The sequence below is a fragment of the Rutilus rutilus genome, assembly GCF_951802725.1.
Source record: "Rutilus rutilus genome assembly, chromosome: 20".
Lineage (NCBI taxonomy): Eukaryota > Metazoa > Chordata > Actinopteri > Cypriniformes > Leuciscidae > Rutilus > Rutilus rutilus.
The window spans coordinates 31,681,852-31,705,181 of NC_140225.1; the positions used below are offsets into that span (position 1 = coordinate 31,681,852).

Consider the following 23,330-nt stretch of genomic DNA (forward strand, 5'->3'; position numbering starts at 1 on the left):
TTAAAACACGCAATTGCGACTTTATTTCACGCAATTCTGACTTTATATCTCGCAATTCTGAGAAATAAAGTCAGAATTGCGAGATGTAAACTCGCAATTGTGAGATAAAAAGTCGCAATTATCTTTTTTTTTTTTTTTGTGGCGGAAACAAGCTTCCATAGAAATCTTCACTACAACCATGATGATCATTTAAAAAAAAGCCAAAGTACTGCCCGAAAAACATTTGATTAGTACCATGGCACTTTGAGGTATCTTTTAAAGTTATCTTTTGTTTCGTCATCACTATAATGTCCATCAGTTCTTTACCCAGAAGCACTGTAATGACAGTGACAGTAATTTCAGGGACACAGTTACAGAAAGAGAAACTTCTAGAAATCTGTGGCAGAGAAGTTCTAAAGATGTTCAGAAATCCACATGAAACCATGTGTTTGCATGCACACGTGCTGGAGTGTGTGTGCACGAGTTGACAGATAGTTTTCTCAGTGTTGATCCTGGAGTTGTAATGGTTTTCACTGGCATGCTGTGGAACTGGATTGGCTGCACCACAGACTGAACCAGTGCCAGCTCCTGCTCATTCATCACTGCTTTATTTATCTCCTCAACGTGTGCATTACAGTCCTGTGGCGTAGCGCCCCCTGTAGGACACATACTGTCATAGAGCCCAATATCAAATCGTTTTCCTTGATATTTTAAGTTCATTAATCTGTGAAAACATACAGTACTGTAACAGTGTAAGTGCAGTTATGGAAACTAAGCTGCCTGTAGCTCATGTCAAACCTCTGCATTTGCATATACATGACTGCCTATATTTACATATCAGTGACACCTGATCAGAAGATTGGCCCCACGGTCACAGTCTTTGAGACTGTCACACTACTAAGAATTTATTTAAATGAAATGAATACTTTTATTCTCCAGGGATATATTAAATTGATCAAAAGTAACTGTAAAGATTTTCAATGTTACAGAAGATTACTATCTCAAAATAAAGTTTCAAAGATTCGTCAAAGAATCGTGAAAAAAAAAAAAGTATCACGGTTTCCAGAAGAAATACTGAAAAATATTCCAGAAAAAAAAACCTGTTTTCAACATTGATCATATTCAGAAATGTTTCTTGAGCATTAAAATCATCATATTAGAATGATTTCTGGAGGATCATGTGACACTGAAGACTGGAGTAATGATGCTGAAAATTCAGCTTTGATCACAGGAATAAATTACAGTTTAAAATATATTTAAACAGTGTCATTGTTACATGTGACATATAGTTACTGTAGTAATAACTATAAGTTATGCATAATTACATACAAATAACCCTGAACCAAACCCCAAAACCCTAACCCTATAGTAAGTACATGTAGGTCATTAATATCACTCAGTACTTAAATACAAAATCACACTGTAACACTGACACCTTAAAATAAAGTGTGTAACCAAATAATCTTACTGACCCCAAACGTTTGAACGGTAGAGTACTTGTCAACTAACTTGACCTAATTCTCTTGCTCCACCATGAAAACTTGTTGCATTATGAATCATTATTAAATGAGTTTAATAATGGAGTTATAGCGTGCAAAAACAGCAGACAGAAGCGAGTCTCTTGTTGTGGAGCGTTGCATGAAGTTCTTCTTCTTCTCTTGAATCATTCATCACATGTGGTGTCCTGACCTGGCCTTGTGGCTCAGCATCTGCAGATAGCATGTAACTGTAGAAGTGTTACCGTGTGTAACGTCAGTCTGTTCAGCTACACTCTCTGTTTCAGAAATGTGAGAGTGTGTGTGTGGAGTTATGTGTGTGTTGAGGGACTCCAGGGCTTTATATTTCCCTTGGTTTGGCTCTTTGCACAGGCTGCCTAGCCATCAGTATTATTACAGGAGGATGTGATAATCTGCTGGAATTCCCAGAATGCATCATCATCACACACACATGCACCCCTGGCCTCACTGGCAAGCGTATCTCTGAGCTTCTCTTTCACTGGCTTTTCTAAAAGCCCTATCCCATCCCCGATGGCCAACAGTCTGGCACATAAAGTGCATTAGCCAGGACGGATATTTGTGGTGTTGTGTTCCCAGAAACTGTGTGATTAACCCGTCCCATGATCCCACAGGAGCGTTTCAGATCTCGCGTCAGATCAAGGCTCACGACGGGAGTGTCTTCACTCTGTGTCAGATGAGGAACGGCACTCTGCTCACAGGAGGAGGAAAAGACCACAAGATCATCCTGTGGGACCATGACCTGAATCCAGAGAGAGACATCGAGGTGAGAGACATACTGGAACTAAAGCTCACGCACCCTCGCTCGCACGCCCTCACTCACACACGCACACACGCACACACATACTCACTCACTCACTCACTCACTCACTCACTCACTCACTCACTCACTCACTCACTCACTCACTCACACACACACACACTCATTTTCACTCACTCACTCACTCACACACACACACACACACACACACACACACACACACACACTCATTTTCACTCACTCACTCACACGCATGCACACACACTCATTTTCACTCACTCACTCACTCACTCACTCACTCACTCACTCACTCACACACACGCACGCACACACACGCACGTGCACACACACTAATTTTCACTCACTCACTCACTCACTCACTCACTCACTCACTCACACACACACACACACACACACACACTCATTTTCACTCACTCACTCACTCACTCACACACACACTCACTCACTCACTCACTCACTCACTCAAACACACACACACACACACACACACACACACACACACATGTGCACACACTCATTTTCACTCACTCACTCACTCACTCACTCACACACACACTCACTCACTCACTCACTCACTCACTCACTCACTCACTCACTCACTCACTCACACACACACACACACACACACACATGTGCACACACACTCATTTTCACTCACTCACTCACACACACACATAAATAACTGCTATTCACTACCTCATCAAAGTTTGGAGTAATTAAGATTTTATTTATCAATGTATCATATTATTACTGTTGAAAACAGTTGTGCTGCTGAATATATTTGTGAAAATCATAATAAATTTTTTCAGGATTCATTGATTAATAGAAAGTTCAAAAGAACAGAAGTCTTGGTTTTCACTTTTGATCAAATGAATGCATCCTTTAAATAATAAAAGTTGTAATTTCTTTCAAAACACATTTTACTGACCCCAAACTTTTAAATGGGAGTGTATGAGATACTGATAAATATTAATTGCAAAGTAAATCAGTTACACATTATTTGGTAACACTTTTTTACAGTGTCCTCGTTACAGAAGTTACATGTACTTACCATAGTAATAACAGTAAATTATGCATAATTACATGCAACTAACCCTCAACCAATAATCCTACCCTAACCCTACAGTAAGTACATGTAGTTAATTGTATTACACTGTACTTAAATATCTAATTACACTGTAACAATGACACCTTAAAATAAAGTGTAACCCATTATTTGATGGCGATGTTGTTACAGTGTAAGTACAGTAATATTAATAAACTACATGGACTTACTATAGGGTTCGTTTTTTTGTAATTATGCATAATTAACTGTTTTTACGGTGTTCACTAGTACAGTACACATTACGTGTAACTGTCACCTTAAAATGAAGTGTTACCCGTAAACCATAGCATATAGAAACATAACAAGCTCTTATAGCAACATAGGAAAATAACACACCTCTAATGTCTGTTTGCTTTTCCTCAGGTCCCAGATCAGTACGGCACCATTCGAGCTGTGGCCGAGGGCAAGGGGGAGCAGTTCCTGGTGGGAACGTCACGCAACTTCATTCTGAGAGGAACCTTCAATGACGGATTCCAGGTGGAAGTGCAGGTAAACCTCATCTTTACCGCTAATCACGTGTGCACCTTCAGGGTCGAAAAGCAGGATGTTCAACAAGCCAAATCATGTTGATCTGAATCACACAAAAGCAGAGCCAGTGGTTATCACACATGTGCTTTACCTGCAGTGGTTGTGGAGTTAGTTTCATGGGAGTCTCTGTTTGTAGGGGCACACGGATGAACTGTGGGGTTTGGCGTCCCACCCCTTCAAGGACCTGTTCCTCTCCTGCGCTCAGGACAGGCAGGTGTGCCTCTGGAGCTCAGTGGACCACACGCTGGAGTGGACCAGACTGCTGGACGTAAGACACTCACACTAACACACGTCTCACTCTGTGCTAGGCAGAGACCAAAATCGACATCATGATATGAGTAATTGTATTTCACGATGATGATGATCTATATAACAAAATACTGTTGTTCTTTTTGCTTTAAATAAGGTTTTTATATTATCAAAATGTTTGATTCCATTGAAATTTCATAATTCTTGTCACCAAATTCAATATCACAAAAAAGAGCTAATGCTACCCTATATATAAAACTGTCAAGCTTGCTGAAAACAAGTAAACAGTCAGTGATAACATAAGAACAAATAAAATAATTACAAGCAATAAGACGACAAATTACAACAGAACAAAGAATAGACCTACCTCTGAAAAACTTCAAGCAGTAGAAATGAAAAATACTAGCCTACATAAATTGTCAAAAATAATGAAATGTTATTAAAACCATTGAATATGTCTACATGTATTCTGACTGAAAAAGAGAGATTTTCTCTTTTTTGTTGTTTGATTAACATTAATAACACAGGTTTATTAGGTGCTGCGAATTCTCAGATCCAATATACTGTTACACATGCGTTTCTCTACTGTTTACCTTCACTTAAGACGTGGGCATTTCGGACACATAAGTGTGTGTATTTGACCGTTCAAGCCCAATTAGGCGGCAGTTCATCATTCACGTGCTTTATGAGCAGCGTCTTTGTGTGTGCGTCTCTGACACTCGTGCATTTAGCAAAATAAGTTTCGCTGCTTATTGTGTTTCAGCGGTTTAAAATGAATTGTTTTTTAACAGCAACGGTTAAAAACGCACACAAACTTTCGTGACCGCTGCTTTATTATTTTCTTTTTCGAACCTTGGATATGAAACACTGCTACTGTCAAGCCAATGCTAATTTAAATATTATAGTTGTTAGTAATAATGCACACAATACGCCAACCTTTTCCAGGTAATATAGTTCATCAGCCTCCTGTGTGACTTTAGGGGTGTTTTTGGGGGTCACAATTAAAACCAACCAGGACTACGGTTTTGTTCTATACTTAATCTCACTGTGGTTACTTCCATAAATTGTGCATTTTGTATCTTATTATAAAAAAAAAAATGTCACAGCATTTTAAATTATAGCTCAGCGTTTCATTATTCAGAAAATACCAAAGGGATTAAACCTGTTTGTTTGACTTTGTCAAACTTTCCCTTCATCCAGATGTGATATATGCTTAATATTCCAGAAACAACTCCAAAAACAAAGCAGAATAAATAGACGTGCTTGAGGAATTTTTTGGCAAACTTTACAACACTTTCTTGTAAATCTTTTATTTTTATTGAGACATCAATAAAAAGACAAGTTGCACAGTTTGGTAAATACCAAACCTTTTACACAGAAGCGCCTATTGTAACAGCGGTTCATTTATAATCACAGCACTCGCTGAAGATTGAAGTTTACATTTGTAATGGTGCAATTATACAGAATTTAGTTGATGTGCGCATATCAGTTTTTTTACAATAGCTTTAAAGTTATCCAAACCTTTGGACCACTAGGGGGCGACAGCACACTCCCAAGAGGGCTGTGAAATGCCTTAACATTATTTTAAACAAGGCAAAACTAAATTGAAAATAAGTTCAAACAGCTCAAATCAATACATATTTACATATTTCATATTTTTTCCTCCTCAAATTTGGTTTAATTTCAGATCAAGGGTTTCCACAGCCTATTGTATATGAAGGGAAGTGTGGTATCCAGACCTGGAAAAGTCATGGAAATTAAATTATGATTTTTTTTGTGGTTATGTTAAACTCTTAAATGTTTCTTTAGGTAGAAATTTCTAAAATCCCGTAAACATGAAAGACGTCATGTAAATTAATTGGTCATAGAAAATGTGATACAGTCAGTTCTAAAACATCTGGAATTATTTGATTTAATTATTTTAATTATTTATATTTATTCTTTATTAATATTATTATTTGAATATATTGCCTCTCCTAATTTCTGTTAATAAAAAAAAAAATGTGTGTGTGCTCACTGATGTGTGTGTAGGAGCACGGGCACTGCGCTGACTTCCATCCTAGCGGTTCGGTTGTTGCCATCGGTACTCACTCAGGGAAGTAAGTGACCCGTCATCTCTTCTGGGAAATTTGACATAAACGTACATCCATTTAACACTAAAATGGTTTAGCGGCTGCAGTTCAGACAGTGTTTTGTGTGTGTCTCAGGTGGTATGCCCTGGACGCAGAGACTCGAGACCTGGTGGCCATTCACACAGACGGCAATGAGCAGCTGTCAGTGATGCGCTTCTCTGTCGGTGAGTGTGTGTGTGTGTGTTTCTAGCATTCCTGTTTTGAGCCGACAGCCAAGTGCCCCTCTTGCTCACCGTTTCTCTGCCTCTTCCCAGATGGCACGCTGCTGGCAGTGGGATCACATGATAACTTCATTTACCTCTACACAGTGTCGGATAAGGGACGCAAATACAGCAGATATGGGAAATGCACTGTGAGTATCTGACGTTTACATGGTTGTTTGCACAGACTTTGAACAGAAGGCAGCTAATTTCATTTTTAAGGTCTCCTACAATAGGTTTACATGCATCCAAGGTCAAAAAACAAATGTTTTGCATAATTTACGTTCCAGCATCAGTTCTTTTCTCACAGTGTCTGAAACGGTTCGATTAAGGATTCAGTTTCTCTAAAACCCTCCCTTTCCGAAGGTCTGATCCGCTCTGATTGGTCAGATGGTCGACCGCTTACATCGCGTGTCCGAAACACTCATTAGCATATTAGCGTAGGTTTCAGGCCGCTCAGAATCGCTTCTTTCTTTTATCTGCACTTTGACCTTTGAAACTTTGCAGACCGTTTACATTCACAAACAGCTATATTACAGACTACATGAAAGCAAGATCCAAAAAAGCATAATATGGGCACTTTAACTCCAAAAACATTGCTACTGGTGCCACAAATTTCATGGATTCAAGATTTTGTTTTGAAAACTTTTTTGAAAATAATAGTTAATGTATTTAAATCTTATTTTTTAGTTAAAAATGGTTTAGACATGTATGAAACAAATAAGAATACAAAGATAAAGCATTTTAAACATATCTTTCATCAATCCGTCAATGAAAGATTGTGACTTATTTTACGGTTCATGTCATTGTGTTCTTGTGTATTTCCACTATTGCGAGAGCGGGGAATGAAACTTTACCGTGCGTGACTGAACCACATCAACACATTCTCAATCACACACCACTGTTCTTCTGATTCCTCTCCTGCTCTTCTGCAGTTTCGTGGCATTTACATCTGTGCGAGATCACAGTAATAATAGAGTCATTCTGTGAAACCGGTGCTTTACAGAGGAAGATTTATACGTTCTGGCAGACAAAAATATCCAATTGTGAACAAATTCATGGACACAAATGAATTATCCAGTTTTAAAGAAAGATGTTTTTATATCAAATAAATGTGATTGATATATTGTCAATGGGAAAACCATTGCATGACAAAATGTTGAATTTTGAATAGAAATATGTCTGGCTCTATGTGATATACATGGAATTACACGAGTCTCTTATGCTCCTTCCTATGCTGCAAAATTATTATTTTTTTTTATTTTTTTGGCAACTGTGATGCATATTTTTTAGGATTCTTTGAATATAAATTTCAGAAGAACAGCATTTATTTGAAACAGAAATCTTTTATAATATTAGAAATGTCACTTTTGATCAATTTAAAGGAGCCGTATGTAAGATTGTGGCCAAAACTGGTACTGCACTCACTTTTAAATTACTGTAGAGCGGTGTATCCCCTCCCCCTCCCCCCTGACTCGAGGTTGCCAGATAGGCTGCAGGATCCAGCAGGAACGTTTGTAGCTGTAGCTGTGGTAACTAGAGCTGAGCTGGCAACCCGGATGCCGAAACACTACTGACTTCGTGATTGGTAGATAGGTGGAGGGTGGCGCTTCAGGCCAAAACACAACATGACAACATCAACATCAGTTGAGGGCTGCAACTTCACTTTTTAAATGACAATATCCTGGCCGTACTACTGTTGTCAGTGATATAAGTATTTGAACATGATTTCTTAATGTCTAGTGTCATATCAGGGCCATTTTATGATTAATTGAAATACATTTCTTTCATACAGCTCCTTTAATGCAGCCTTGCTGAATAGAATTTTTTTTTTTTTTAAATCTCACTGGCCACAAATTTATGAACAGTAATATACTTCTTTAAAATATGTTTGAAAAAAATACACCATCACCACATTTTAACATACAATATTTTAGCTTGAAAAACACTTAAAGCAGATTTCTGTATTTAGCGTCCTTCATCAAGAATGGAGACAAATTACACTCCTTTCACAGAATGACGGAATAAAAGAAACGGTGGTTTTGAAGTGTCAATGAAAGCGTGCCTCTCTCGACTGCCTGACTCGTCTGAGGCTCCGATGGGAATTCAGACGTTGTGGGAACACTGGTCTGTGGTTTTATTGATGCTGGCGAACGACTCGCTCTGGTGTGTGTCTGCGTAGTTGAAGCATGTTACTCACACACAGATTAGAGCAGATGAACACACACAGTGGCCTCGAAACAGATTTGGACACGCAAGCAAAACTTCAGAATATCAAACTGAGTGATTTATTGTCAAGACAAAAACCTCAAAAAAAACTTTTTCTAGAAAACATTTGTCAAAAGAACTACAGATGATTAAGTATTTGAAAACGGTTTAGAAAAAGAGAAGTTTGTTCTGAAACTAAATCCAGGATTTGAATGCAGGTTTAATAGTTTATCTACGCAATTCATGTGAGATTCATACATTTTTAAATGTGTATTAAGTGTGCAAAAGTGTCCAAATACTGTCGAGGTCAAAAATTCCAAGCAAAGCACCACTGAGCTGTAAACCATGTGCAGTGTGGGAATGCTTGACTTCTTCTGACCTCTTTCTACAGGACACTGGAAACATAAATCACATCTCAGTATGTGTATGAAAAGCTGGCAATGGAGCGATAGGTGATCTTTACAGTGTATTCTAGTGGGAATTAGATGGTGTGCAGATAGCAGGCTTTCACAAAAATACACACTCACACACTCACACACATAAAGACGTCAGTGCTCATGTGGGAGTGAAGCCTGTTGACTCGGATAAGTCAGTGCCAAATCAGATGAGCAGAGATTGAGCAGGGTGGAAACCCTTCCAGCATTATTTATCGACTCCACTGCGTTCACTCTTTGAAAAGCCTTTTTTTGTGTGTCCTTTTCCAATCCCTTGATTAGTTGTCCGTGTCTGTGAGACGTTTCCTGTCTCGCTGGAGAGATGAGTGATTTTAGACTTTTGAACTCAATTGATTTTATGCATCCTGAGCTGGATTGCCTAAAAAGTCATCATTGACTCGCCCCTATGTTGTTTTAAACTTGTATGACTTTGTCTTCTGTGAAATATTGAGATATGTTTATAAAATGAGAGATTTTTCAGAATGTCCAAGCTGCTTTTTTCTATACATTGAAAATGGATGTTCATTTGCTGTCAAGTTCCAAAAAGGACAACAAAGGACCATAAAACAATCATGGAAGTTGTCCATGTGACTCGTACGCCACATTCCAAGTCTTCAGGGTGTGTTATTTCCCTTGTGAAAAAGACGCACACTTTAGCATACTTTTGAACAATTTCGGACATACATGCTTTGAATGGCTGCATCTGAGGCAATAAGTGCATCACATTATATGTTCATCAACTTACAGGTTATTAAGTTTATTTTAGCAATGTGGGCGCTCAGTTTTTTCTGTCACTTGGCCCAAATCTCATGTTATTAAAGACGACGTGCTTCACACAGGCTATTTAAAGGGATAGTTCACTTTGAAATTAATTTTTGGTATGTTTTAGCTTACCTCAAGGGCATCCAAGATGTAGGTGTCTTTGTTTCCGCAGTAGTTTCAATTTTGATATTTTTAGGTCAAACCGTTCTTGTCTGTCAGTCATATAATGCAGGTCGATGGTCACTGTCTCAAAACACAAGCACAGAGTCCAAATTAAAACAATTCCCCATCGTCCAAATGAAACAATTCCCCATCGTAAGTACACATTGATGGCCTAAGACACGAAACGAGCGGTTTGTGTGAGAAAACGAACAGTATTTATATCGTTGTTATCTCTTGAAAACAGCACACGTCCAAATGATCAGACGACGCGGGCGGGTATAGATATATACATAGATGTCGCCTTGGCTACGGTTTCGTTCCAATGAACTGCAGTAGCGAAGGCGACATCTAGTGTATACATCTATACCCGCCCGCGGGCGGGTATAGATGTATACACTAGATGTCGCTTGGCTACGGTTTCGTTCCAATGAACTGCAGTAGCCAAGGCGACATCTATTTATATATCTATACCCGCCCGCGCCGTCAGATCATTTGGACGTGTGCTGTTTTCAAGAGATAACAACGATATAAATACTGTTCGTTTTCTCACACAAACCGCTCGTTTCGTGTCTTAGGCCATCAATGTGTACTTACGATGGGGAATTGTTTCATTTGGACTCTGTGCTTGTGTTTTGAGACAGTGACCATCGACCTGCATTATTTGACTGACAGACAAGAACGGTTTGACCTAAAAATATCAAAATTGAAACTACTGCGGAAACAAAGACACCTACATCTTGGATGCCCTTGAGGTAAGCTAAAACATAACAAAATTTTATTTCAAAGTGAACTATCCCTTTAAGACAGTGTTGTATGTGACTCGACGACAAAAGCTAGATTAAGACACTCTTCTCCGCTCCTCAAATACATAAAACATTAGCCTTTATATATAGTTTTTTATTATAAATTTATAAAGTTTTTAAAGAGTATTAAAAACTCTGTACCTATTCAAAGAACCAGTTCATTATTTACTCTTGCGTTGACGTGTGTGGCACTTCATTCACGATAGAGGTGGGCGGAGCTATGAGATTTGACTGACAGTTTGAGGATCCAATGGAGATACGAGGTTTAGTCACGGGCTCTTTTTATTACTTTTCATTGGTTAAATATTTGTAATGATTTATGAATTTGATGATTTCTAAAATTAAAATAATAGCAAAAATGACAAAATATGGAGATGCAAGGTTTCCGACCGACAGGGACATTGTTTTTGGTCTTTTCCTTGCACAAAGATATTGTGTGGCCATTGAAGGTTTAAAATGCAGTAGATGAATGAATGTACATTTATAGTGTCTTTTTTGGAACTGAACCGTATAAAAACACTACGTTTCATTGCAGTGAAAAGATGAGCTTAGCTATTCTACAAAATATCTTCTTTTGTGTTCCCTGGAAGATTTATTTTTTTAAGTTTTTCTTGCAAAACATACAGAGATGACATTTTTATGACATAAAACTTTGAGTTTTTATTTTGGGGGGAATAGTTCCTGTCAATGTCTTTGTCCTCCTACAGAATTCGAGCAGCTCTGTGATCCAGAACAGTTCGTTCTGCTTTTAACAAATGCTGTGATAGAACTGTTTTCTTCCCCCTTTTTCATTGTCAAATCTTTTAATCTGTTTCCTCAGGGACATTCCAGCTACATAACACATCTTGACTGGTCCCCCGATAACAAGTTCATCATGTCCAACTCAGGAGATTATGAAATCCTTTACTGTAAGTGTCTGACCGCAAAACAAAAAACGCTCTCTTTGGCTCAGTTTCTCTTAAAAACATTAATGTCCGATCATATTAAATTTTTTGTGTCTTTGGTGGGGTAAAATTCACCGTGACTGTTTCAGCTTGTGGTTTGTGTTTGCCTTTGGACCAAAAGTTGTTGAAATGTTGTGTTTTTCTGTCGTCTTCCCTCTTCCACAGGGGACATTCCAAACGGTTGTAAGCTGATTCGTAACCGTTCTGAGTGCAAGGACATCGACTGGGCCTCGTATACCTGTGTGCTCGGATTCCACGTCTTTGGTCAGTATCTGTGGAGTGATGCATTATGGGACTTATGACTGAAAATTGGTTAGAAGGACGCCTGCATTGATAATGTATTATGAGTATTGTGTGTGTGTGTTCTGCGTTTGCATGTCTCGTCAGTTTTTTCCAAACGTGTGTCTGGTATTTGCACTGTATGCTTTATTTCACACTCATTTCCTGTCAGTGGTTCAGTCTTGAGGGGGTCTTAGTCATTCTCTCTCACACACACACCAACACACAGTTACTGGCAGTCTAAATGATGACATGTCGGACCTCTATTGTTTTTCTATAAAGTAAATTATAAACCTTTTTTTTTTATTGTTTTTTTACAACAATTGTGTGTGTGTGTGTGTGTGTGTGTGTGTGTGTGTGTGTGTGTGTGTGTGTGTGTGTGTGTGTGTGTGTGTGTGTGTGTGTGTGTGTGTGTGTGTGTGTGTGTGTGTGTGTGTGTGTGTGTGTGTGTGTGTGTGTGTGTGTGTGTGTGTGTAAAAGAAGACATCCTCAAAAAAACAGTAAAAGCAGTAATATTGTGAAATATTATTACAGTGTAATATAATTGTTTTCTATTTAAATATATTTGTTTCACATTATATGCAGTATATATAATTTGTGTAAATGGAGATTTCCCCCAGAGGAAGGTTTTGTCATATTTAGCTCATTTTCTGGTGACAAATTTTGCTCATCATCTATTTATTAGTCTGCTTGTCAGTCATCTGTTCTCCCTTTTCTTCTCTCTTTCTTTTTGTCTTTTTTTCACGCAGTTATAGTCTGTCATTGTAATTTCGCTCAGGTTCTGAGTGACTTCATGTCTAAGCAGGGTAATTTACAAAACCCAAAAGTAGTTCAGGCCACAAAACTTTATCTGTCAGCAGAGTGTGTTGTCTGCGATGCTGGAGACGGCTGCACATTTACACGGTGTGCTTTTGAATAAAGACAGCCCAGTCTTCACCACAGCTCCACATATTTTAGCACTTTATTAGACTGGAAAAATATTTGGTAAAACTGTACAAATTCCTCAGCACTGAGCCAATAGATTAGAGCAGTAGATGAATGATGCTACAGGAAAGTGTGTGTGTGTGTGTGTGCGTGTGTGTCTGTCCTGTACCTGGTGTTCTTCTGCCTCCTGCTGGTGATCTTGCTGAAGGCTCCTAATCCATTTATGATCGTAGTTTTTGACTGTGGTGAGGTGTCTATGTGCTTATGAATGTTATATTGATAAGGTCAAAAATACCTTGCCTTGTTAAAATTAAGAAGGAATTGAATTGTATTACTTCTTGCTATCGGTTTAAGATTAAATTACAAATTTGCACATTAAATAAAAATGTAAAAACAAACAATAAAACACTTTAATAAACATTTTTTTAATTTATAGTATTAAATTAAAAGCAATGATGAACCATATTTATCAATGCAATTGTTTAAAGGGGCTATATGTAAGAATGTTCATGTAATAATCACTTTTTTTTAATGGCAATGTGTGATCAGCTTGTAATGAAACTTAAAAAATGAGACTTCCTTGGTTGTCTATCATAGTCTTCAGACTGATTTTCATGTGAAGTACTCTATCATAACATTGTAATTTGAATGATCTGTTGACATGATGGTGACACCGAGCTTGTGCAAACATATCCACATCAGTATGATCTATGATTGATTGAAATGTTCATAGTGTAAAAATAACCTTTGAATGACTAAAATGACTCCTTAAATATGAGGAAGAACATTCTAGAAAAGTGTGCTTGATAAATCCGTTTACGTCTCGCTTGGTGGAAAAACAAATGAGGCAATAATAAGCATGATGTAATGTTTTGTTCCTCCACGTTTCTTGTAATTATCACTTGTTTGAAAAGCTACATTGTTTTAATACTGACAGGCTGGTGATGAATGTAGTTATTAAATTGATAGAATCTTTCTTGTAGTGTTGTGACTCACAGTGTTGTGATGTTGTGCACTGATGTGTGTGTGTGTGTGTGTGTGTGTGCAGGTGTTTGGCCGGAGGGCTCAGACGGGACAGATATCAATGCCCTGGTGCGATCTCACAACAGGAAGGTGATCGCTCTGGCTGATGACTTCTGTAAAGTGCATCTTTTCCAGTATCCCTGCTCAAGACCAAAGGTCTGTCACATCACACCATCTTCACTACCATAGTTTAAATCAGTTCATCCCTATGGCATGCGGAGAGATAATCACAGAAGCACACACATGGTTTGTCAGATCTATGCGCTAGGGCATGATATAATCTCACAGTTTATTAGCATTTATAACTCCTAACTTAATAAAACTGTCTGTGAGGAATGATTACTGCAAAATGTACGTCCGTATGAAAGCTCCAGGGAGCTTTTATTTTGATACGATTATAAGTTCTTTCTGTTTTCTAAATGTGTGTTATTGATATTATTGTGAACAATTCCTTTTTTTAACCTTATTATTTTTAATCAAAATGTCATAGCTGGATCTTCCAGTGAAATGACAGACTTCTCTCTGGTGACGTGTGCCAGATTTATCCAATCATTTAGTGCGCTTAAACTCCGACTGCAAGCTCACATTCAGATCTGCATCCATCCAATCAACAACCGATGGATAGAAGCAAGTCTATTATCACAATTCAGAAGAAAGTAGCTTTACTACTTCCGTTTCATTGCGACTTTAATAATATTTGTGGAGGTGGTGAATTTGGCCAGGATGCCGGGGTTAAACCCCTACTCTTTTTCCAAAGGACATCCTGGGATTTTGAATGACCACAGAGAGTCACGACCTCGGTTTAAATGTTTTTGTCAGAACTTGAGCTGTAAAAGTCTTAGTGCTCAATTCCGATTTATTGCTCAGGAGGTCTTATGCGTTTATAAGGTGATGTGCCGTGGAAGCCAGTGAATTTATGCGCAGGCAATAAGGAGGATGAAGATAAGGTTTTTCTCATATAGTTTTCCCTTGTTTTGCTTGTATAGAGCGGTCACCGCAATACTTATGAGTATAACAGCTCACCGTCCCTCCACTGACTAACTACACAGCTGTCTGCCATATTAACTGAGTGACCAAAGAGCTAGAGCCTCGTAACATCTTTGGAGTGACTCCCGTTAGCACAGAACATAGACTGTAATTAAAGATGGGTGAGGCACCTTCACTCTCTTCCATTGTAGTAAGTGAAGCCGGTGTAGTGACAAATTGGGCCACTAATGTGCCCAATTTCCCCCCTGAAATCGGGTCTCCTTTAGGACCCCAAGCGATCCCATTGGTTCAGATTGCTTTTAATAGGTACTCTCTTTAGCGCCTGATTACAATTCCTACAAAATCATGTTATGATAAATGCTGTTTCAACTACGTTATAATGTCCATTTATGTCTGTATTAGTTAGCTTATATACTAGCATAGCATACAGATAAGCGATTAGCCTGCTAGCTTAGTTTATACGCACATTTGCACTTACCCTACATATATTTTGATATGTCGGTGTGAAATAAACAGTAATGGAAATGTACAAATTAAAGTTAAAGCTCCAATCTCCTCCTCCCAAAGATCCAGAAAAAAGTCAGTTGTTCACTCACAGAAGCTGTCAATCACATCTTGACGTCACAACCCCGTTTTTATAGCATCAAATAACTTATTTAAAGAACGAACAGTTGAACTGACATCAGTGTGATAAACTGGCGAAAATGACAGAAAACATCTTTGGAAAAAATGATTTGATGTGTAATTTGATTGTTTCGTTTGTCTCACGTCACATTACGTTACATGGAGAGGGCGGGGTTTATGACCTATACTGCATACAGCCACCTGGGGGCGATCGAGATGCTTTGGCTTCACTTTTCAGGACTTGTGTGGCACAGATGGCACAGAACTGTGATGAATGAACTCCGATATGACGGTTCAGACTGAAGTCGCATTGCAAAACATCATACCTGTATCTGATTTAGGACCACACGTGGAAGTGGCGAGAATAAATCAGAATAAAAAAAGATCAGATTCCATGTGCTGTTTACACTGTTTTGGAAAAAACATCTGATTCACATATGAGAAAAAAAATCGGCTTTGAATCTTCTTCTTCCTGCAGTCTGAACGTAGTTGGGTGAATTTCCTAAGGCCAGGGCGATTATGTCATTGATTTATCTGAAATTTGATTGGTTTTGTTATTTAATTGCAGGCCCCAAGCCACAAGTACAGCGCCCACAGCAGTCACGTGACAAACGTGAGCTTCATGCACAACGACAATCACCTGATTTCAACGGGCGGCAAGGACACGAGCATCATGCAGTGGCGTCTGGTGGAAAAGACCTCTTCCCTGGTGCACAGCGACTCCAGCTTGGGCCTGGGCGATTCCCTGCTGCACAACTCCACCCCTCGCCCTGTGGCGTCGGTACCCAGCGTCCCCCATACTCCTACTGAGCCCGTGCCGGTGCCAGCCTCGCTACCCATCAGCACCCAGCCTGACACCAACACTCCCCCTCCTACGCCCCCCGAACCCCTGCACACGGCCACTCCTAATGGACAGCAGGATGGCTCGGCTGAAACCCCGCCCCCTTCAGATGAGGCCACGCCCCTCTCTGACAGCACCCTGAGCCCTAAGGACAGCCTCGAGCCTAGCGACGATACGGCCACGCCCAGTGACGAGGGCATGCCCTTTAACCCCCCCTTATAAAGCGGCCCGACCCCTTCTCTCGCCTGCTCAAATTCCTGTCGGATTACAAAAGCAGAGTCTTCTCAGTTTTTATCCTTTCGAGATTTTCTTTTCATTTCGTGTCTTAGTTTGTTGTTACGTTGACGGTTTGTTCAGTGGATGTGGTCGTGGAGGCATCGGTCCGACTTGGATGGTGAGGGATTAGGAATGTGTAGTTAAAAACCTTTGAAAAGATTTAGCGCACCTACAGGTTTACACTGACACACACACTACCACACGAACACTAATACACACATGCATACATCAGTAACTGTGATATATGGGGGATTTACCAGTTTTAGATCCAAACAAAGTGCGAGTTCATATACACAGACTAACACACAAATACAACACACAAATGGACACATGCTTTGTTTATTGGCATTTGGCATATACAGCAATACTCCTCACTTAAAGGGATGGTTCCCTAAAAAAAAATAATAATTCTCATATTGTTCCAAACCTGTGTGACTTTCTTTCTTTTGTGGAACACAAAAGATGTTGTTTTGAAGTGTTTTAAAGATGTTTCGAAGATGTTTTCGAAAATACCGTGAAAGTCAGTTGAGTCCAAATCAACAATGGACCCCTTTGACTTTCATTCTTCAAAATATCTTCTTCTTTTGCGTTCTGCAGAAGGCAAGTCATACAGGTTTGGAACAAAATGGGGGTGGGTGAATGACCTAACCATTTTAATGAGGTCACATGATGCTCATTTTTATTCTCTCGCTCTCTGTGAACATTGGTGGAGGACTGCATGTGAAGCTGATTTGCATGCTTGCATAGCATCTTTCCCTGAGCCAAAAACTACTGGACATGTATATCTGGTGACGCCAGGCAGGGGCCCTGGCTCATTGGTCGGACTCAAGGACCTCAACGATTCAGGCCATAGTCCACGCCACGGACACCTTGAATTTCAACTCGGCATGATTGTCATCGCCTCTTTACAGAAGAATAGCCATAAACAGCAGCGCACTTCATTCAAAGCTAACACATCTCACACACAAGCCTGACCTGCCTCAAGATGGGGTCTGCATGGCGATAAACCTGCCTGTTTTATAAATCCCCCCCAGTTTCAGTCTAAAGATGCCGTACCACCCTCACATCTGCCTCAGATCTCCTCTGTGGATTCACACCATCCGTTTTAATCCTTCATCCAAATGACTCTCTTCTCACTGAGACTCAATTGTTTTTAGGTTTCATTTTGGGACTGTTTTTCTTGTCATTTTGTTCATTGGACTGAGATGTTCTTGTTTTTTATCGTATGAGAGAAACGAAAGATTAAACGAGTCTTAAATGTGCGTGCGTGAGTGTGTATGTGCACGCGAGTCGCCGCTTATTTCATTCCCTCTCTCCCTCACATTTTCTCAGGATCACTCTTTTTGGAGAGAGTCTAAAAGAGAAAGTCAAAGGAAAAACGAATGTTTCCCTCCACTCCTTTTTGTAATAGCACCAGAAAGTACCTTGATAATACCGTTTTTGTTGTTGTTGTTGGTATTATTATGGTATTATTTGTACCATAGGGCTAATTCAGGTAAATTGGGCCATTTTTTTGACACCGACAGGACGGAATATCATGGTATTTTTTGAGTTTGGTATCTTTATATTTATATATATAAAGAAAGAAAAGAAACTTGAGTTCTCTTGCAAAACATTTGCATTCAATGGCAAAAGTATTGCGTTCACCAGAGAAACTTTGCGTTCGGACGCGAAAGCACTAAAATATAGTTGTTCCTCCCACCTCATATGATTTCACTCAAGTATTGGCGAGCGCACACAAAAATGATCTGGGGTAAACAATTCTTTTGCGAGAGAAAATGTCCCTTTAGGGGTTACTCAAAAAATACCATGGTATTACCATATGATACCAACACTGTTCCATGATACTGCCACAGTACTTTTTTTAATAAGAGGATGCTCCCAAGCCTTTTTGTGTTTCCCTCAACAATGGATGGAAAAAGAAGCTCAACTAAATAATCAATAAACGAGCTATGAATTTGACATGCTTCAGTATCATGAGATGAAGTGATTGATTTCAGAGAAAAATAATCCAAATCAGAGAAACACGAGCGCAGCTGCTAAGATTCCTCCGGTGCTGCTTGATGAACGAGAACCTAAATCATCAATATTACGACATGAAAACAGCTTTCAAACCAGTTTTACGAGGGAAGCATTGCAGGGTTTTGAAATGCGTTGTATGTGTACAAAGGCATGGTTTACACTCTCAGATTTCAGGATGTGTTGCTGTATTGGCGAATGGGATTGAGAAACCTGGTACAAATACACTTTTACAGTCATTTGGGTTTCCTTCCTTTCATTGTGAAAGAATGACAATCTTCTGTGATGTGTATAATATAATACACATCAGCATTCAGATACTCAGTATTGAGGGATGTCAAGACTCAACTGCCTCACATTCATACAGTATGTGTCTGATCCAGGTGATTTTTAAGTGCATGAAATGGATGTAATAGTCGATTAGGTGGCTTTAGATGGGTAGAGGAGTGTGGTGTTCGTGTGTTTATGCAACTTTTGCGCTGTAGATGGTGTTTAGTTGAATGCCCCTCAGCTGGTCTGCAGTTAACTTTTTATACCTTTTTTATGTACGCTTTATGGACTACTCCTGTTTTTTTAAGCAAGTGGGAAGGTTTTCACTGAGATTGCCTTAGTTAGATTTTCCATGGACTTCCATGTTGTTTTTAAAGTTTTTTGTCTTGTCCTGTACAGTGGGACACTTAAGCCACACTTAAAATGTATGAATTTCAAAGCATTAGGCCTAGTTAGGGAAGTGTCAAGTAAATACAAGTGGCATTTACTTTATAGAAACATGGTACATGCACACTTTTCAAGCAAGACATTTCGCAAAAAAAACATTTGAATGAGTTCAAAATGAAGACAAAAGTACTGTGACACATTGTGGATGTCAAACGTTAGTGGATCGTTTTGATAGTTAATGTGATTCTGTGGTTCCTCTGATAGGACACCAGTGTGAACTTGAGATGAAAGTGCCGACTTGATACATGCACTAAAATCACCAGCTGACAAATGGCTCAGAAAAGCGATCACTATCATTCATATTATTGTATCTAATGTAATGGCATTCAGACCTCTTTTAGTGTGACTTAAGTATCAAAATACTTTTGGGGCCACTTGCCTGAACGTCTGGCCTCTTAAATCTTCAGCACAGCATTGATATCAAAAGGGCAACTCTCAGAATCGTTACACAAGTTGCAGGCTCTATGTCGCTCTTTCACAGACCTTCGTTGTCATCTTTGTTGTTGCATTCAGGGCTGGCTTTATTGTGTATATATTGGTGTACCTGTATGTATATAACTATTTTGTGGGGAGGACGTTGCTCTGAAGTGCAAGGGCAATGCTTCATGTCATTTAGTGATTTAGGAGCTTGTTTTCATCCACAAGAAAAGTGAGGGATTGTTGGCCTTGTGGTATGAGTTCAGATGCGTTGGAGACTCCAGGGCCTTTCTGTAGACCTGTCACTTCCAAGAACATACTCGTTTATCTGAAAGCGGTTAGCCGAACGGAGGGTTGCATTCACAAATGTTGTTTGAATGTTGCTGATGATCTGCCTTGTTATTTGATGTTGAAAAGTGAATGGTGTGTTGGAAGTAGTAATGGTGTAGGTTTGGGGTATTTTTAGAGAGTATTCAAAAACACAAGGGAAGCGACGCAGAAACCATTGATATCAATGTATTGGCCTTCACGGTTGAGGAGAATGGTGTGTGTGTTTTTATATCTGCTAATATCCAAGAGCTAATTTCCAAAACATGCACGGGGAGAGAGAGGAAATGCAAACGTCCGGGTCTAGATTCCCAGCTGGTGATTGTATTTACACTTGGAGGAAATGTTGGGCTTGACTACAGCTCTGGACTTCCAAATGCTTTACTGTTTGCAGGGTGTTTGATTATATACTCATCGAATAATGGTGCGGAGAAAAAGCGAAACTTTTTTTGATGAAAAGAATGACCGTTATGAAAACCACAATGATGATCCTGATTATGCAAATGATTCAATGATGTTAACAAAATATGGAAAGGCAATTTTTTTTTTTTTTTGTGACAAAGTTTGAGCCAATCTGTCTCTTATGCATTCCTGCCAATGGGCAGAAAATACTGAAGAATTTAGAAAATAAAGAAACATTTTAAAAACAGTTGTTGTGTTTTTCTTCTGGAGATGCCTTCAGTCATTTATCCATTTAAAGATCTTTCACTAATGTTTTACACCTAAATAAAAAAAAAAAAATACTTTTGACAACTGTTTAAAACAGTGTAGAGTCATGACCAGCTGAATATTACTCACTTTATCTCTTTAACCTTCTCTATAATTCAACACTTTGGTTATGTAATAAATTAGTCATGGGCGACATGATCTGTAACCGAAACCCTGAAACGCTTTTGCGAGCTTCTACATCCACACCAGTAGGTGTCAGTATAAAGTCCAACACCACTGTTGTTTCCACAGAAGTCTACAAGTTTTCTTTTACTCACAAACCTGCGCTGCGCCTGAAATTGCATACTCTCTTGAGTAGGTACTCATTTTGAAAAAGTAATTGCTTCTCGACCTCTATAAAGTGTTTAAAAGTGTACAAGTATGAATGTGTTTCGGATGCAGGTGTACTATATCGCAATCTTGTCATTATCATGCAACCTACTAGCATCAGATGCGTTGCTTCACTGCCATTCACAATCATTGCCTCATCATCCATCGTATACACACTTCAGAATCTCACCAGAAATAGGAGGTCATCAGGTACTTGCTGTTACTTGCTTTATATACCGTTTCTTTTGTCACATACTGTTTTTCAGCTACTATATAGTAGGGAAGTATGCATTACATTGCATTTGATACTATAGACCACAACGTTCTTTTTAATAGACTCGAAAATGTCATTGGCATTAGTGGAATTGCATTTGCATGGTTCAAATCATACTTATCTGACTGTTACCAATTTGTAGCAGTAAATGAAGAGATGTCATATTGATCACAAGTTCAGTATGGTGTACCACAAGGCTCAGTACTAGGACCGTTGCTGTTCACTCTGTACATGCTACCCTTGGGAGATATCATTAGGAAGCATGGCATTCGTTTTCCAACACCGGCCGCGGCCATATCATATGACCATATTTGCCCTGTTCTGTCAACACTGCATTGTCTCCCTATTAAACATTATACACATTTTAGCTCATCTGTACTTGAGCGAGCTCTTAACGCATTCTAGTCCTTCACGTCTATTGCGATCTCAAAACTCTGGCCAGTTAATACTAGAATATCAAAATCGACTGCTGGTGCACAGATCCTTTTCCTATTTAGCACCTAAACTCTGGAACAGTCTTCCTATCATTGTTTGAGAAGCAGACACACTCATCAGTCACTAGGCCCTTTATAGGGGAGCTTCAGGTTACCGCAGTCAGCTGGATCTGGTCTGTATCCAGATCAGATGGTGGACCTGCACCTGGACACGACCAAAACGCAGCCCTGAATGTCAGTAGAGACCGTGTCTACTACACAATCCCCTTGTGAAGGCTTCGTCGACACGACAGTCATCGGCACAGATCCTCACTAACCTCACTAAGACCACAAGAACCGAACAGGTTCTCCGCACAGACCCTTTGGCCAGCTCCGGCTCCATACCTCTTCAAGACCGGCGTGATGAATCACTCTTCAAGCAAAAGGAACTTTTAAATGCTACCGATTCCAGTCTGACTTCTGACCTGTAACGCTGTCTGAATCATAATCATGCACTGTCCGTTCGTTGGCCAGAGGAGAACTGAGCGACTGAGCCTGGGTTCTCCCAAGGTTTTTTTTCTCCATTCTGTCACCTGATGGAGTTTGGGTTCCTACCACTGTCGCCTCTGGCTTGCTTAGTGGGGACACTTAATATTTAACAGGATTATTGATCTGACTATACTGACGCTGTTGTATGAGAACCGATCTGAGCTGGACAATGACATCATTTTTTGCAAAACTGCTTTATAGATGAAATGAACTAATTTAATAATTGATGATCTTTACAACGGAACTGAATCAACACTAACGTCAGCTGAACAACAGCCGAAAGGCGTCATTTTTCCTGTCATCGCTGTAAAGCTGATTTCAAACAATACGTATTGTAAAAGAGCTATATGAATAAAGGTGACATGACTGCGATTCGGGACACAACCATGTTAAGATCAAACCCCACGAACCATTGGTTTAATCAAAAATAGGCATTACTGTTTGGTTGTGTAATATAAAAACATTTTGGTTACATTGCTAGAAAAAATATTATGTATGCAATAATTATGTCACATTATAATCACACACTGTGATTATTAATTAAAATGTTCATAACAAGAATATAAAAAATGCCCTTGAGGCTAATGGGATTGTACTTTGTGCCCTTTGAGATTTTCAGTTGAGTAGCTCTTACTAAAATGCATGCTACATTTTGTTAGAATACACAGCTAATTTTGAATGGCTGTCAATGGAAAAAGATGCTATTTGCTGCTAGATGGTGTAGTAACATCTACCAACAGTTGCGAACAGAGTCCGAGTCATTCCAGCAAAACCTTGACCCCTCAGTTGTGTGAGCCAGCAAAAAAATGAATAAAACACAC

The 23,330-nt window shown here is 39.3% G+C and overlaps 1 protein-coding gene across 7 annotated transcripts in view; it reads left to right on the top strand.

The window, feature by feature from the left end:
* The window catches only part of eml4 (EMAP like 4), a 100,949-nt gene extending 82,932 nt beyond the window's left edge, over nt 1-18,017 (top strand). For all 7 annotated transcript variants that reach the window (XM_084390950.1, XM_084390945.1, XM_084390948.1 and 4 more), the window contains 10 exons: nt 2,108-2,259; nt 3,743-3,868; nt 4,044-4,175; nt 6,188-6,255; nt 6,364-6,452; nt 6,543-6,640; nt 11,678-11,765; nt 11,967-12,065; nt 14,053-14,183; nt 16,207-18,017. In XM_084390950.1, the coding sequence (XP_084247076.1) occupies nt 2,108-2,259; nt 3,743-3,868; nt 4,044-4,175; nt 6,188-6,255; nt 6,364-6,452; nt 6,543-6,640; nt 11,678-11,765; nt 11,967-12,065; nt 14,053-14,183; nt 16,207-16,701 (1,478 nt within the window). In that variant the 3' untranslated portion in view covers nt 16,702-18,017. The remainder of the gene's footprint in view (nt 1-2,107; nt 2,260-3,742; nt 3,869-4,043; nt 4,176-6,187; nt 6,256-6,363; nt 6,453-6,542; nt 6,641-11,677; nt 11,766-11,966; nt 12,066-14,052; nt 14,184-16,206) is intronic.
* Nucleotides 18,018-23,330: the final 5,313 nt, after the last annotated feature.